This window comes from Neophocaena asiaeorientalis, unplaced genomic scaffold (genome assembly GCF_003031525.2).
Source record: "Neophocaena asiaeorientalis asiaeorientalis breed wild unplaced genomic scaffold, Neophocaena_asiaeorientalis_V1.1 scaffold16, whole genome shotgun sequence".
Taxonomy (NCBI): domain Eukaryota; kingdom Metazoa; phylum Chordata; class Mammalia; order Artiodactyla; family Phocoenidae; genus Neophocaena; species Neophocaena asiaeorientalis.
This window is the reverse complement of record NW_020175446.1, coordinates 1,009,225-1,025,186: the sequence shown is the minus strand read 5'-3', so window position 1 is coordinate 1,025,186 and position 15,962 is coordinate 1,009,225. Positions and strand designations below refer to the sequence as shown.

Sequence of the window (15,962 nt, the reverse complement as noted above, 5' to 3'; positions counted from 1 at the left end):
TGTGGCCATCAGGCCACCACTTGATTGGTTTTGCTCTGGTCATTAATAATGTGTAGAAAACCTGGAAACTACAGAGAAGAATAAAAAAAGGGAGAAGAAGGCATCTGTACTCTCACTGGCCACAGACACCCCATCGACCCTCCTCACGTGCATCCCTCTTATTTTTCTTTCACCACTGAGGTCTGAAGCCCACGTTCCAGGGAATCCCGGGATTGTGTCCTTGTGTATGTGTGTGTGTGGGGGGGTCCTGGTGCATGTACCATGCTTTCTCCCGCTCACATACATGCACAGCAGAAGCCACAGTCCTCTGGGCTCATACGGGGCTTCTCCCCCAGAGCATCCTTTCAGAGAAAGCCTTCACTGTGAGCATGTTGAGTCTCTCATTGATCCAATCGAGAACGATTTGCTGTAACATATGACTTAAGATTGAGTATGTGTCGTACTGGGGGAAGGAAGGGTGCTCCCCCGAAAGAGAGCTGGGTGCGGGAAGCAGGGGGCAGCCGGCAGTGCACCTGGTGGAACAGGTGTGGTGGGGAGAGTCACAGCAGTTGTGTCTTGGCAGGTGGCAGAGGCTGGACTCTCCAGAGCCTTGTCTGCAGTGACCTCAAACCGGGGAAGCGTAACCCTCAGGTATGCAAGTTGTTTCCAGGATCTGTCAGAGGGGAAAGTGAAAGGAGACCTATTTCCAAACCCTAAACCTCCATATTCACTCTTCCTTCAGATCCAGCTGCCAGAGCAGACTCTCCAGCACAGGGCGTGCCTCCTCTCAATCCTTCTCAAACTTCTTCACACAGAGAGGCCTGACTCACAAACAACGCATTTCCACAGCACACCTGATACCCTGGTTTTATTATACAGGCACAGGCTTTAAAATGGGGTGGTGTTGGTCCAAGGGAAGACAGACCAATGGCAGAGAACACAGAGCCCAGGACAATACTGGTTGATATTTCGACAAAGGTGACGCTGCAGCCCAATGAGGGAAAAGACAGAGATCTTTTCAGTAAATGGCTCAACTGGATATTCATATGGGAAAGTGAATCTGGATCCCCGCCCCACAGCATAGACAAAATCAAGGCAAGATGATTATAGGCTAAAGGTGAAAGGTGGGACATAAAGCTTCTATGAAAATACAGCTTCCCCTCTTCCACCAGCCCACCTGCATGAGCCTGGGTCAGGTAAAGACTTTGCAAGCTCACAAAAAAACCTGATAACAAAGGAAAAAGTAGATATATTGGACTGCATTAAGTTTCAGTACTGTTATTCTTCAAAACATATGTTTGAGAGCCTGATAAAGGCAAACTTAAAAAGGGTACAGATATTTGAAGAATGTGTATCAAACAAAGATTGTGTAAAGAGTTCCAGTGAGAAAAATGCAGAATATCAAATAGATGCCCCTGCATCCCACATCAGAATGTATAACTTTATAGGATAAAAAGACAGGAGACCTGGCGTCAACAGGAATGTTACGTCACTGGAACTCTAATACACTGCTGGTAAAGGCGGTAAGTTGACACATTCTCTTTGGAAAAATGTTTGGTAGCGTGTTCTAAAGCTGAAAATACCTTATGAGCCAGTAGTCCCTCCCTAGAAATATACCTACAGGTTTGCGTAAGGATATTCACCTAAGGACATGCTCAAAGCTGCAGTTTGTAAAAGCCAAAACTGTGAGACAGCCCCAATGGCCATCAGTAAGGAATGGATACATTGATCGTATATATTTATACACACGCGTATAAATACAAATGTGCACTCTAGCTCCATGGCTTAACATGGGTTAATTTCAGAAGTGTAATACTGACGTCAGAAGTAAAAGAGCGCCTGGCTCCACTCACATGGGGTTAAAACAGGTCCCACCATCTATAGTGTGTAGATGGTCATTAATGTCATTAGAAGTTGGTTAACATTCTTTCTCCCCCTGAGTGAAGTGTGCATGCTGCGGGGGGGGTGGTGTGCCTGGTGGCGAGAGTGTGTGTGCAGTTCTAGTTCTCGATGTGGTTGCTGGTCAGGTGGGGGTGTGTTTATTACATAGAAGTGTACTTAACTGTATAATAGCAATTTGTGCCCTTTCTATTTACATGTTTCAATACACATTTACCTGAATATCTAAGAAAGAGGAAGAAACCAACAACACCAACAAAACCAGAAAACAAAATAAATAACACAAAACCCTCCAGAGCACCAAATCGAGGAAAGAGTCCCAAGCACTGGTGCAGGTGTAGACAGAGCCAGTGGCTTTCTGTTTATAGGTCTAGTGGATTCTAACTCCTCGTTTCCAATACAATTTAAACAGTTTCTATCAAACGATTTTTGATAGTGGTGATATTTGGTGTATAACTAAGTATGAGTGAGAGATATCGCTGTAACAAAACAATTTCCCTTACCATTTCCTTGTTTGCGTTAAACTTTCTTAACATAAATCAAATACCTGTAATAAAAATCTATAAAAAGTAAAAATTAGTAATAAAATCAATACCAAACCTAGTGTCTTTCTAATAATCAGTAATGCATGAATAGTAAAAAAGCCTTATCTATGTCATTCATTAACTGGTGTATTCCCAAAGAAATGCTACTTTTTGTGCTTAAAATAGATGAAAAATTATTGTATTGTTAATCAATCATACATTGATAATAAAATGACAGTACAATTTGCTATTGATAAATATAATAGGATTATTCATAAAGGAGTTTAAACATAAAACATATTAGAATAAGTTTCTGTGGGAATTCTAGAATGGACAGTTCAAGGAGAACACAGAATAGAACCAATTTTAGCAGTAGTCATGTATTTCTATTGAATCAATATTCAAAAGTATAACATCAAATAATATCAAATGTGGTATTATTCTCTTGGATCTGAGTAAAAGTGATGTTTTTCTTTAAGGTATAACTATTTATCATACTTTGCATATCATACCGTCAATTTATCTGAGCTTCTGAGGGAAACTTTTGGGTTTTTAATGAAGAAGTGGAAGGAGATTAATATTTTTATGAAATTCCTTTAAGGTGAAATTCCTAAATGCAGGTGGAGTTAAGAGCTCGACTTGCAGGTGGGAGGAGGCAGCGGCTGGAGGAGTTGGGAGGTGAGGGAGCGCAGTGACTCGGGGTTGGGGGGGTGAGCACATGAGAACAGTTTTCAGGTTCTGACTTGGGGGGCTGGGCTGTCCCCCAGAGTGCAGTCAGGAGATCAGGTAGGCATGTGGGGTGTGCAGAATGTTCTGGGTCTCTTCCCCCTACGCAAAGCCCCTAGAGCTGGTACAAGGAAGACTATGGCTTCCTTGTTCCCGGGGCCAAGCAACAAAGCACATTCTGTGTGGCAGCTTGACTGGCAGGACGCAGCAGGGCTGATCCTTTTATGGGGACTGTTGCCTTGTTCTTTTATGAGTGCAGACCTGCATGTAGTAAAACTCACCAAGTGGGGATCTACTGACCACAGTTTGGAGGGATTGGTCTTCTCCTGTCATCTTGGTTCACATAACTTGGATTTTACCACCCAAATAAACATCATAGGTCATTCAAACTCAGACATTTCTGTATAGTCTCCCCCTTGGGGCATCTTTGAAAATATCAAATAAACTCACATCTGCAGAAATTTCTGGAAAGCTCCACCCTTCCCCTCTCTTCCTTTAGTAGGCCAAGGTAGACTTTAGATAAATATTTATTCCAGTTCTCATTTTTCTTTTTACTCTCAATTTCTACCCATATGCTTTTATTGCCTCAGTTTCTTTGTGTTTTTTGTTGCAGTTGCTGTTGTGTTTTGTTTTTGCTGCCATAGCACTTTTTTTTGGGGGGGCATGTTTCTTTTCAAAGCACACACACAGACTAGAATGTCACCAGCACCTACTTTGTCAGACATTATTCTCAAAAAAAAAACTGTAAAAAGACATAATGTTTACAATAAAAGAACTTAGAGCCTAGCAGGGAGACAGAGATGCAAGCAAACAATTAAACCAGAATCAGATAATTAAAAGGAAACCAAATTCCATTTTCATAAAGAAAGCGGTGAGGACATGGGGAGGGGGCAGGGGAAGCTGGGACGAAGTGAGAGAGTGGCATGGACGTATATACACTACCATGACTGGGGCACGAACCCGTGACCCCTGCATTGGCAGGCGGACTCTCAACCACTGCACCACCAGGGAAGCCCCCCCCCCAAATTTTTTAAAATAAAATAAATAAAGAAAGAGGTAATCGTGCAGAATTTGGAAACCACTGCTGTGGATAATATTAGCGGAAGAAAACTTCTGATTCCACTGTGTAAGCCAACATTGAAACCTTCTTGGCAGAAGCAGAGTTTATAAAAGATAGTTCAGTAATTAAAAACCATCAAGTTAATTCTAGAAACACAGCTTTGATGAAATGGATTTTATTTGAAAATTTAAATTAGATTTTTAAAAATTTATTTATTTATTGTTATTTTTGGCTGCGTTGGGTCTTCGTTGCTGCACGCGGGCTTTCTCTAGTTGAGGCGAGCAGGGGCTACTCTTCGTTGTGGTGCGCGGGCTTCTCGTTGCAGTGGCTTCTCTTGTTGCGGAGCATGGGCTCTAGGCGCATGGGCTTCAGTAGGTGTGGCTCGTGGGCTCTAGGCGCACGGGCTCAGTAGTTGTGGCGCACGGGCTTAGTTGCTCCACGGCATGTGGGATCTTCCCAGACCAGGGCTCGAAGCTGTGCCCCCTGCATTGGCAGGCTGATTCTTAATCACTGCGCCACCAGAGAAGTCCCAGATTTTATTTGAAATATGCAGCAGGATTGAAATTGAGTTATGGATTTGTCAGTTTAAAGACATTAAGGTCTTTTCAGAAATGGCAATCATGCCTGAAATTCTAAAGGTAATCTGGTTAGAAAAAAAAATTATTTATATCACTAGGTAAAACACTTGACTATCCATATACATTTTGGATAATTGTTTTACCTAAAAAATACCTGAGAACTCTATCTAAGGATTATTTTTAAATTAGAAAGTTCTTTTCACATTTTAAACCTTGTTGATATTATTATTGCAATAATACCAAAAAGGCCTGTTTTTTCTGTTTATTTGCACATAGTAATGGTAAAATTACCAAGAGAAGCTTAAATGGGATTTTTGTAACATTTTGGATATGTCTGATTCAATTATAATGAACTTGTGTAGAATTTATAAGTAAAATGTATTTATTAATATTATTCTGAAAAAAAAAGTGGTCTCTTTAGCTAATTCTTCGAGGGTCAATAAATTAATCAATCTGGTCAGCTTTGTGGGTAGCTGACTGTGAAGGTTATTAGCGGATGTAGCTTCATAGTTAGGGAAGTAGAGTTCTAGTTCCTAACATTGTAAAATTAATTTTAAATATTATTGTACTCTTCAGAAAATATATAAACTCACATATATCAAACCCTGCGTATATTTTCAGCATTGTCACTCCGGTAGTATTGTACTACGGCTACTGCTATTACTACTGTTATTAAAAGTGTGGCTGCTGCTCTTTATTAAGTAGCTACTGTAATTCTAGTTCGCCTCCTAAGGACATGAATAGATTCTCTCCTTTAAGATTCGTCAAACACTCTTCTGTATAGTATTAGTGTGTGTGCATGTGGATTTTGTGTGCCAATAAATCCAGTAATAGAGCGTATTACGTAGGGAGGAAGGGAATGAGGGCATCTGATTTTCTTGGTCTAAGCTGGTTTTCAGTTACTCAATTACAATTTCAAGTTTCTCAGAGGATAGAGACAAATTAGAAGTAAGATTTTTCTATTCATGCCTACATTTACCTGATGATCATTTTCAGTGAACCTCGAGACTTTGTGGAAGTGATTTATCCCTTTACATGTAATCCCACTGCAAGATTTCCAGTGCACTTGCCATGAGGCTGTGGAATGCATTTTGCATATGGGGTCGTTTTTGTGTGGCTATGTGGGTAGTAGAGAAAACAGCAAATAACAGGTGATGGTATCTCTTCTGTACAGCACGGTGAGTTTCATACAGGAGGCCTTTACCATGGAAAGCAGGCCTGGTCTGACCCCTTGAGAACAAAGTGATGATGTTAAGTGTGTTTCTTTCCAGCGGTCACTTGCCCTGGCATTGAAGCCCAGCTCTCAGAACATGTCACCTGGAGACTGGTGTCAGGATCCCTGAATGAGTATGGAGCCCAGGTGGTGCTGAGCTGCAGCCCCGGGTATTACCTGGAGGGCCAGAGGCTGGTGCAGTGCCACGCCAACGGCACATGGAGCATAGGGGCGGAGAGGCCGAGATGCAGAGGTGAGTAACAGGTGTGCTCCTGACCTCGAGGCCATCCTGAATGACTGACAGCGATGACATCCACCTTTTAAGGGACTGTAATCTATCATCCTATAGATAAATAGTGTAACCCAGTGGCATTTCTTTTCATTACAACAATGAACGTGTATTTTTCTTTTTTTTTTGCGGTACGCGGGCCTCTCACTGTTGTGGCTTCTCCCGTTGTGGAGCACAGGCTCTGGACGCGCAGGCTCAGCGGCCATGGCTCACGGGCCTAGCTGCTCTGCGGCATGTGGGGTCTTCCCAGACCGGGGCACGAACCCGTGTCCCCTGCATCGGCAGGCGGATTCTCAACCGCTGCACCACCAGGGAAGCCCATGAACGTGTATTTTTATCTGACGCACTTAAATATATGACCGCTGCATTAGGTGTTAAATGCTGTCTTTTTCTTGTTGACAATCATATTTTACAAATGTTGAAATATTAGAATACTCAATATTTCAAATCAGCTCAAAAACAAATCCAGGCCTGTATTTAAAAAGATCAATCGTATTCCATGCACTGACTATTCAGACCTTTTAATTAGGATCTTGGGAATGCGTGCATTTATGCTAAGGATATTGTGTTCTCAAATAATGACTGTCTTGAAAAGGGAGATTATTATTCTCATAGGTACAAGATAAGCAGTTAAGCCTCTGAGTGGGTTTCATAATAAATATGAATAAATAGAAAAATAAAACAATATTAGCTTTGTTCAGAGCACTGTTTGATTCAGACATATTTAATATAAAACCTTTAGTGAGACTGCTCACAGGAAATTATCATGCACAAAAACAAGCAGTTAGACTAGTGTCATATTTATAAAATACACAGCTCAGTGAGAATAAACCAGAATAAAAATGGAAAAAAGACAAAAGAAATAATGCTTCACTGTCTGTGATAATCATTCTAATTCCACTTTTAATGGAACAAATGGTAATAAAGCTCCCACTAAAGCTCTTCACCAGCATCACAAAGGTGAATCAGGAAGGGTCAGGGCCTCTGTGAGCTCATAATCCAAGTGGAAAGCACCCCCAGGTCCTGGACAGCCCTGCCTGAAGCTTATTTATTAATGGTTCCCAAATCATTCCCCAAAAGTGTCCTGGTTTGACTGTTGTCTGGTCACTGAATTGGTACTGAATTTCTCCGTGTTAGAGTCTGAATTAGTGAGCTCGCTCCTTCCCACATCTGTCCCCACCAGGAAGCTCAAGATGTGACCTGGAGACTCAGTCCTTAAGTGCATAAGGAGCAGATTTTTTTTGTTTTTGGTTTTGTTTTTGTTTCTTGCAGTACACGGGCCTCTCACTGTTGTGGCCTACTCCCGTTGCAGAGCACGGGCTCCGGATGCGCAGGCCCAGCGGCCATGGCTCACGGGCCCAGCCGCTCCGCGGCATGTGGGATCTTCCCGGACCAGGGCACGAACCCGTGTCCCCTGCATCGGCAGGCGGACTCTCAACCGCTGCGCCACCAGGGAAGCCCAGGAGCAGATTTTTGTGAGCCCAATCTGCCACTCTGTGGTAGCTTTTTCACAGAATAAACACCAGGTCTACATTTTATTGGAACTGAACCAATAGAATCTTCACATGTATTGTCATCCAAATCATTGTTACAGCTAAGGAGCTGTATTTTTATTTATTTTGTTGTTTGCCTATGTTTTATCTAAGAATGGCCCAGTCCACAGGATCTCCTGGATCTAACTGTTTGGGTTACCTGCCTGCTTAGGGGCTGGAAATGTTAGGAGCTCCCACTCTGCTTGTCCAGTTAGCTCCAGATGAAGAGATGACCTTTGGCCACCTTCTAAGCGTATCCATAACAACTATGAAGTCAGCTGGGATAGTCGCCACTTCTTGAAGAGTTTGTGTTATTCTGACTCTAGGATATTCCACCATGTCCATAGACAGAGCCCAGGTATCCAGGGGTGAAGAGGACAGGAGACCTTAGTCTCACTTTGAAACTGTTAGCTCGGCAGTCACCCATCTTTGAGGAGGAATGACTATCAATGGTTATCTCTCAAGAAACAAGAAAGCAAAATTAAAATTCCATGTCTGGGGGTGCCCATATAACCCCCCTAACACAAGGACTGTGTAAAAGCTGGAGCCTATTGCAATTTTCTTGTTATGTGTATTTATTTTTTGACTTACTGCTTTAAAAATTAAGAAAAATGTTTATCACAGAAATTCATGAATCAAAAAGAAATCATCTTTGCATTTAAAATTTTATACACATGGACCTATAGAGCCACATTGGAATTTTGCTGTATTATAGATATCCAAAGAACATTGAATTCTGGCCTGGACCTCTTTCCTAACTGCTTAGTTCAGAGCTCGCATAAGTTAGACCTGGGTCAAGCCGTGAGGTCGGCAGGCTGGTCTTTGATGACCTATTTGTATTGATAATTGGGTATCTGCCTGGATTGATCATAAAACATCATGGGAGCATTTATCCTTCAGACTACACACTTCATCTGTGTCATAGGAGGCCACGGAGTGGACATTCTTATTCCATTCTGTGTCGGTGTGGACACTGGTCATCACTTAGAATGACCTAAATGTGAATTTTCTTGATAATATACTCACAAGTAAGTGTCCAGCCTGCATTAAATAACTCATGTGACACTAACTACCCCAGGGACAATGATTTCATGTGGACATTTTCACTTTGAGTGAGGCCTTCTTTCTGGCTTGATCCATGTATCTTGGCACTATCTCTCTTGGCCTACTAATCCAATTCCAGATTCTGGTCTGTATGGCATGCCTTCACATACTTAAAAATAGCTATCATATGTCCTCTGAACCTTTTCTTCACGATTGGCAGCACTGCCCCATTCACCTGTGTGTCATGTCATGTATTTGCTGCTCCTGTCTAACTGCATATTCACAAGGTTTTTTTCCAGGAAGAACATGTTTGAAATTACCTACTCTTGACCCTATTTATTTGTCACATTCACAAAAAATATCTGTATTGCCGACAATAACATCCATAATCCTGTTGACTTCACAGGTTTGAGAAATGAACTGTCTCAATATGATTTCTTTTTCAAAGTAGAGGATTTCAACATGACTGTAACTGTAGAATTGAAGGACAGAGGAAAGAGACTTTTCAGGGGGGTGAAGCAAAGCTTAGAATCCACAGTAATAATGAGAGAATACTACGGTATCAACAGTAAATCGGGCAGAGCTGGGGGCACCCTGAGTGTCTTCAGCTAAGCATCGTCTGCCCAAGACACACATCCTCTGTGCAAGACACACTCTGAGAATTCAGAGGAGACAGTTGACTGTGCGTATGAATATATATTTAACAGAAGAGAAAACAGCAAACTTACTGACTTTATTCTTGAAAACTTGATGGGAGAAAAGAACACGGAAATAAAGCTTTCCCTTGGATGTTTGACACAGGTTTTTGTTTGTTTGTTTTTTAGGGGAGAGGGGTTTTCCCTTTCAATTAGGGGAACTTTTCAGATGGGTGCTGCCTACCTCATTAACGTGTTGGGTTTACTGCCAATCAAATCTCTACGACTGAGACCCCATTATCCAGCTGCTGGAAAGCTAATATTTGTTCCATTAGTTCTTCTTTATAGTCTAGTGAATCTTAGTAGCGGACAAGCCTAAAATAGTTCCGTCACCAGGATATTTTGAACAGAGGCTAAAAGAATAGAAGAGAGTCAGCCTTACTGCTAGTCCACCATTAACAGTGTGTCAAGACCTCCGAGAGGAGGTGTGCTCAGACCTCACTGCTATTTCACACTTCTTACTAAAAGCTGAGGTTTCAAAACACGGTCCAATTATCCTGAATGGCTACAAGTGGATCTTTAAATATCATAGCTCAGGGTGAAGTTCATACTATGTTTGAGAAGAGGCTTAATGGAAAGTTCATAACTAATTGTAAAAAATCTAAATCCGACTCAAATCCATTGACATTTGGTAGAGCAAACATGTTAGCAGTATCACTAAATGCATAAGATATGACCCTGTAAGAGTTTAACAATCCTGCAAACTAAGAAATCCTCATGGTTCCCTCAACAACAATAATGTTCTGATCATGACATACGCTAGAGCTGAACTTCGCAAATTTTTGGTGAGCAGTGCCCCTAGAACACACATTTCCTGGCTGTGTCTGTCTGTCCATTTGAAATGGAACCAGGATTATGTGTCTTGGAGTAAAATCAGCTTGATTCAAAAGACTGGTTTAAATGATAAAATTTTCTTCACTTGAATTACCAGTAAAGGTCTTCAGACTTGGGATTCAGTTCCCTGAATAGGTCCTGAGATGGGCTTCACTGTTAGCGAACCGGGACCCAGCCCTGGTCAGGTGCAAGGCATTGCTTTAGGTGCTCCCACAGTCCTCTCTTTGAATCCGCTGCACAGCCCTACCTGGCAGGTGCTGGTATTAACCTTTAGGAGATGAACCAGGAGGACTGGGAGACTTAGAGAAGGTGGCCGGCGCCACCCAGCTAGGAACTGGCAAAGCTGAGCAGAACCTGGCTGGGTAGCCCGCAGCCAGAATCTGTGTTCTTAATCATGACTTTTCGCTGCCTCCTATCAGTTTACTGTTAATTAGGGCTCAGTAATTTTTAGCTACATGGCAGCTTTGCCCTAAGCCCTTTACACATAAGAACTCACTCAGTACATCAGGAAGTCTTTATCACACTTCTTAGAAGAGCTTTTCAAACACTTTCATTCTTACCTGTTAAAACACATTTCAGCCTCTGATGAGCAGTTGGCCTTGATGACTTCATGATTTCCTCCTCCCCTGAGATTCTACTGATTTCTTTGTGCTCAAACTTGTGGATTTGGAGAGTGCAGGGAGTCAGGTGGTATAACAAGTATCTATAATGAAAGTGACCATTGCATTCATCTCCCCAACTGGAGTTATCGTGTGGGTGTAAGTGGTCACGGTCAGTAATTATGCTGGGCACACGTGTGAACTGGGTACCTACATCTATAATCACTTAAGGTCTAGATTTTATTATTTTTTAATTTTCAGAAAGTTTGCACATGTCCTATATAGCCAGCATTTTTATGGAGTTCATGATCCCAACAACTTATAAAAGTAAACGGAAGAAAAAATGAACTCAGTCCTTCTGCTGCAGTGGGCATCCCGGGTTTAATTCCTCACTGCTGATGACTTTATACCAGCTGATGACTTTGGGAAAGACCACCCACTTTTCTTAATTCCTGCTACACACACATAGGTGTCTGGTAACTATGATGTGATTCTTGTGATTGGTGTAGACCGAAAAGAGGACAGAAAGCCAACTCATTTGACTGATTTGCTCGTGTGTGAATATGTTTGTATACTGTGTGTTTACTCAAGAAAAGTTTAGCTACCTGTGAGGATAAAAAAATAGCAGTGGGTAAAGGAAGGGATGTTTTGGATTCCACCCTAAACCTTCAAGTTTTCATTTCAAGGATATAAGAGAAGAAAAATTAAGCTTCCTAGGTGGTGTGTCTATCTCACCCTTAGATGACACCCCTGCCCGTGTTCTTAATGAAAATGAAGACTGAAGATTTTGTCGTTTTTAAACAAAAGAGCAGTCTGCAGACCTGAAATAATATTCACTCTGTTTTTCTTTTCCTTCTAGTGATCTCGTGTGGAAGCCTGTCCTTTCCCCCGAATGGGAACAAGATTGGAACAATGACAGTGTATGGTGCCACAGCCATATTCACGTGTAACACAGGCTACACACTTGTGGGTTCTCACGTCAGAGAATGCTTGGCCAATGGGCTCTGGAGCGGCCCCGAGACTCGCTGTCTGGGTAAATTAATCCATCATCGGGCACTTGTTTAACTCAAATAAACCTTAAAAATAGAGGATGGCTGGGTAAAGCATGGCACTGCTTGCCATAAATGCTCTGACAGAGTGTTACTAAATCCTACCTGGGTTTTCCTTTTTCTTCTTAAGAGGATATTGGGGGTAGGAGTTTATTAATTAATTTATTTATTTTTGCTGTGTTGGATCTTCATTTCTGTGCGAGGGCTTTCTCTATTTGTGGCAAGCGGGGGCCACTCTTCATCGCAGTGCGCGGGCCTCTCACTATCGCGGCCTCTCTTGTTGCGGAGCACAGGCTCCAGACGCGCAGGCTCAGTAGTTGTGGCTCACGGGCCTAGTTGCTCTGCAGCATGTGGGATCCTCCCAGACCAGGGCTCAAACCTGTGTCTCCTGCATTAGCAGGCATATTCTCAACCACTGCGCCACCAGGGAAGCCCCTCTACCTGGGTTTTTAATGCTGCACTTTACAATATGACTTCTTCTTTAAGTATCTAAAGGGATTTTTTAAAAATCTGAGCAATAAATGCGGGTCACATGTTGCCTTAAGTGACACAAAGACTATTTTCTAGACTGCTGAGCATGTCACTACACTCAAATGCCATCATGATTTTAGAATGCACGAAAATAAACTTCAAAATTATCATACATTTTATCTTTTTAAATTTTTTAAAAATTATGTTAATAAGTTAGTGTGATATTAATGTCCGTCAATATAAGGACAATGAATTATTTAAAATTGAAAGTGTGCATAGTAACTTGGTCTTCTTTTTCCCAAGGATTAACATTTGCTGCATGAGAATTTTTTTAAAAATTGGGCTGAAAAATTTTCCATGGAAAAATCTTGTGAATAAGTGCATGGAAATTGTTGAATAAGCAGCTTAGAGTACAGTGATTTTGGATGCTCCTTTTAGATCTCCAAGTAATTTGCAAAATATATAAACTGCTTTCAGTCCTTTAGAACTCTCTCTGTGATCTCAGTAATTTTGTAATCACTCCAAAGCAGTAGAAGCTGGAAGGTTTAAGCTTCTGAACCTCTGTGGGCTAGGCTCGCTTTAGGAACTAAGCCAGGACCAGTAAATTTTAAATAGTAATAATCTGTTCTTTTCACTGGAGAGAATTTGAAGAAACACTCAGGAGAATTTGAGGATGAAAGTAAAGTAGCAGTCCCAGAAAAATGCAACTGACGAAAGAAGGAGGTTTTCAGGCTTATCCATGAAATGACTTCCTTCAGATTAATACAAGACTTAGATCAGTGCTGCTCGAATACTGTGTGTGTGTGTATATTCCTGTTGAGTGTAGTCACTGTAGTTTTCAGCCGAGTGCTTCTGGGATTTTCTGAGCTTTCCTAACTGTTCTTGTGAGATTGGCCACTGAGTAGTGCTCTCCGTAAGGCAGCTGCAGTTGGGGTAGGTTTTCTCCGTCAACTGCAGTGGAACTTGGTGCCTTTGAAGGGGATTAGGTGATGATCTAAGAAATTGCATCTCTGCTATGAATTGTAAGATGGAAAGTAATAGCAATTTACATTTGATTAGTGCCTTATGGGATGAAGGTAGGGCAGTGGTAGCCTCAGGGGCTTTAAGTGTCAAGTTTAGTTTATGTAACTGTTGAATCATGGGACCAGCTCAAGCCTTACTGATTGCAAATAAACCTTTACCTGTTGTGTGGCATTCTTCTGACAGAAGGTTAGGACTTTGAAGTAGAAAGGATGAAATGCATATTGAATAGTTGGCTGGATGGAGAAGCTCAAAGGCATGGCCTCAGTGGTATGCAATATGGCTTAGACACTTTTTGGAAGAGGGAGTGCTCAGAAGGAATTTAAACTGAAAATAAAGGGGAAGAAAAATGTCCAGATTATAATGTATAAAACATTAGTGTTGTAGAACTTGGACACGGCATGTAAAGAATAATACAACTGTAAAGGCATGAAGTATTTAAAAGACACAATGAGAAAGGGGTGAGAAATGATGCATAGCCACATGTTTATAAACTAATGAGTAAAGAATGTGTAATAAATTTAGTTTAAATATTTTAAAAGTTTGTAAACATAGTCTCCCAGCTACCACTGAGACTTGAAGGGGTAAAATCCATAATACACAGCATATGGCAGTGAAGGATAGCTCTCTTCCTGAAAAATCGGTGGCTGTTGGGTAGATAATGTCGTGTAACCCAGCAGGAATACATGGCCACAGGACCCAGAGTGCTGTGCGAGACACAGCAGAGAATGTGGGGAGAAGAGCAAGCAGGTGGAGAACAGAGGTGATGTCTGTACTGGAGAAGATTATAAAACGCTCAGAAGGGGAAAGGGAAGAGGGGCTGTGATCCTAAATCTGGCACAGACACCTGACAGAGTAGATGTTGGATTCCTCCATAATCCAAACATTAACAAGATGCCCTATTTGGATATAGTAATTTGAATGGTGTTATTTATTGATGACTGAAAATGTGCATTTTGAGTTTTATCTTATTGAACTCTCATTAGGCATATTGTAAGTGCTCAGTACTCCGACTTACAGATAAGAAACAAAACTTAGAGCTTAGGAATTTGCCCAACGTTGCAAAGCCAATAATATGCATCAAAAACAGCATTAAACCTAAGCAATTTGACCATAGAACACAGGCTTCTTAACATTAGGGTATATAAGTAGTTTTTTTTTTTTTATAAGTAGTTTTTTACATTTTGTGCTACTTCACCAATATATTTATCTCTCAAAAAAAGAGATACAATAAAAGAGGCCATTATACTACTATGCTAATTCTGACCAGTGAAGAGAAATTTGTTGGTTAGCTGGAGGAGAAATGAGCCTTCGTGCTAGACTACTTACTCCCCACCCCAAGGCACCTGCACCAAGAGGGTGTTTAGTACCTAAGTGGCTCTTCGTGGATGATTTTGTTCTCCATCCTGCACGGTTCCTGGGCCTCTTGCTTACCAATCCCACTATTATTTTCTTTCCATTTCTTGTCTTTTGAATTATTCCTTTGTATGTTTCCATGGTTTTGAATGTCTTAAAAGTCTGGGTTTCTACCAAGCTAAATGACCTTGGGTAACCTTTAGGCTCATGCGGACCCTGTGAGGATAAACTATATAGTCATGGAAGGAAAATGACTCACAGTGACGAAGGAGGTAATCGCTAGGGATACTTTCTAGAAATTCAGATACTTTGCAAAAATAGTCTATATGATCCCATGACTTCAACTCTAACAGAGAAGAGGCAGGACCCTCAAAAACCGAAACAACCCCCAAAACTCTGACTTTAAGAAACAAATCATCCCAGTGTGGAGGAAATGGGGAATTACCCAAGGAAACAGAGACAGTTACACCAGATGTCTACAATGCATCCAGTTAAGAGAATGAAGTACACTTGAAGGGCCATGTCCTGAAGGACAGATCTGCCACGAGCTGGGAACAACAGAATTATTCAGGACCATGAAATGTAAGGCCCATACATAAGTGACGTTTGAAATAAAACCCAAGTTCACTCATCAGAGTTGGTGTTAAAGGAAGTGGATGAAAGAAAGCAGAAGGGCTCAGCTTCCTCCTTATGCTGTCTTTTCTGTAAAGAATTATGATGTGAATATGAAGGTTAGAGAATCTTTTATATCAGACACTGGAACCCCAAGAAAGAGAAGGAGTCCATCAAAGAGAACTTGAGAGTTTCAAGTAGCGTTGAGTCTCCTGGCCAGGAGAGTCCCACCCAAGCAAGCTTCGGGTACCAGGGAGAAGATGGCCGAGTCATTGGCTCCTGTGGGATGTCATTAAAAGGAAGTACTCTAGGGCTTCCCTGGTGGCACAGTGGTTGAGAGTCCGCCTGCCGATGCGGGGGACACAGGTTCGTGCCCCGGTCTGGGAAGATCCCACATGCTGCGGAGCGGCTGGGCCCATGAGCCATGGCCGCTGAGCCTGCACGTCCGGAGCCTGTGCTCCGCAACGGGAGAGGCCACAACA

General features: G+C 41.8%; 1 protein-coding gene across 1 annotated transcript in view; it reads left to right on the top strand.

Moving 5' to 3' along the window:
- CSMD1 (CUB and Sushi multiple domains 1) overlaps positions 1-15,962 on the top strand; it is a 1,745,896-nt gene that overhangs the window by 1,676,373 nt on the left and 53,561 nt on the right. Inside the window, exons 52-53 of the mRNA XM_024768064.1 lie at positions 6,038-6,232; positions 11,832-12,005. Of these exons, the coding sequence (XP_024623832.1) occupies positions 6,038-6,232; positions 11,832-12,005 (369 nt within the window). The remainder of the gene's footprint in view (positions 1-6,037; positions 6,233-11,831; positions 12,006-15,962) is intronic.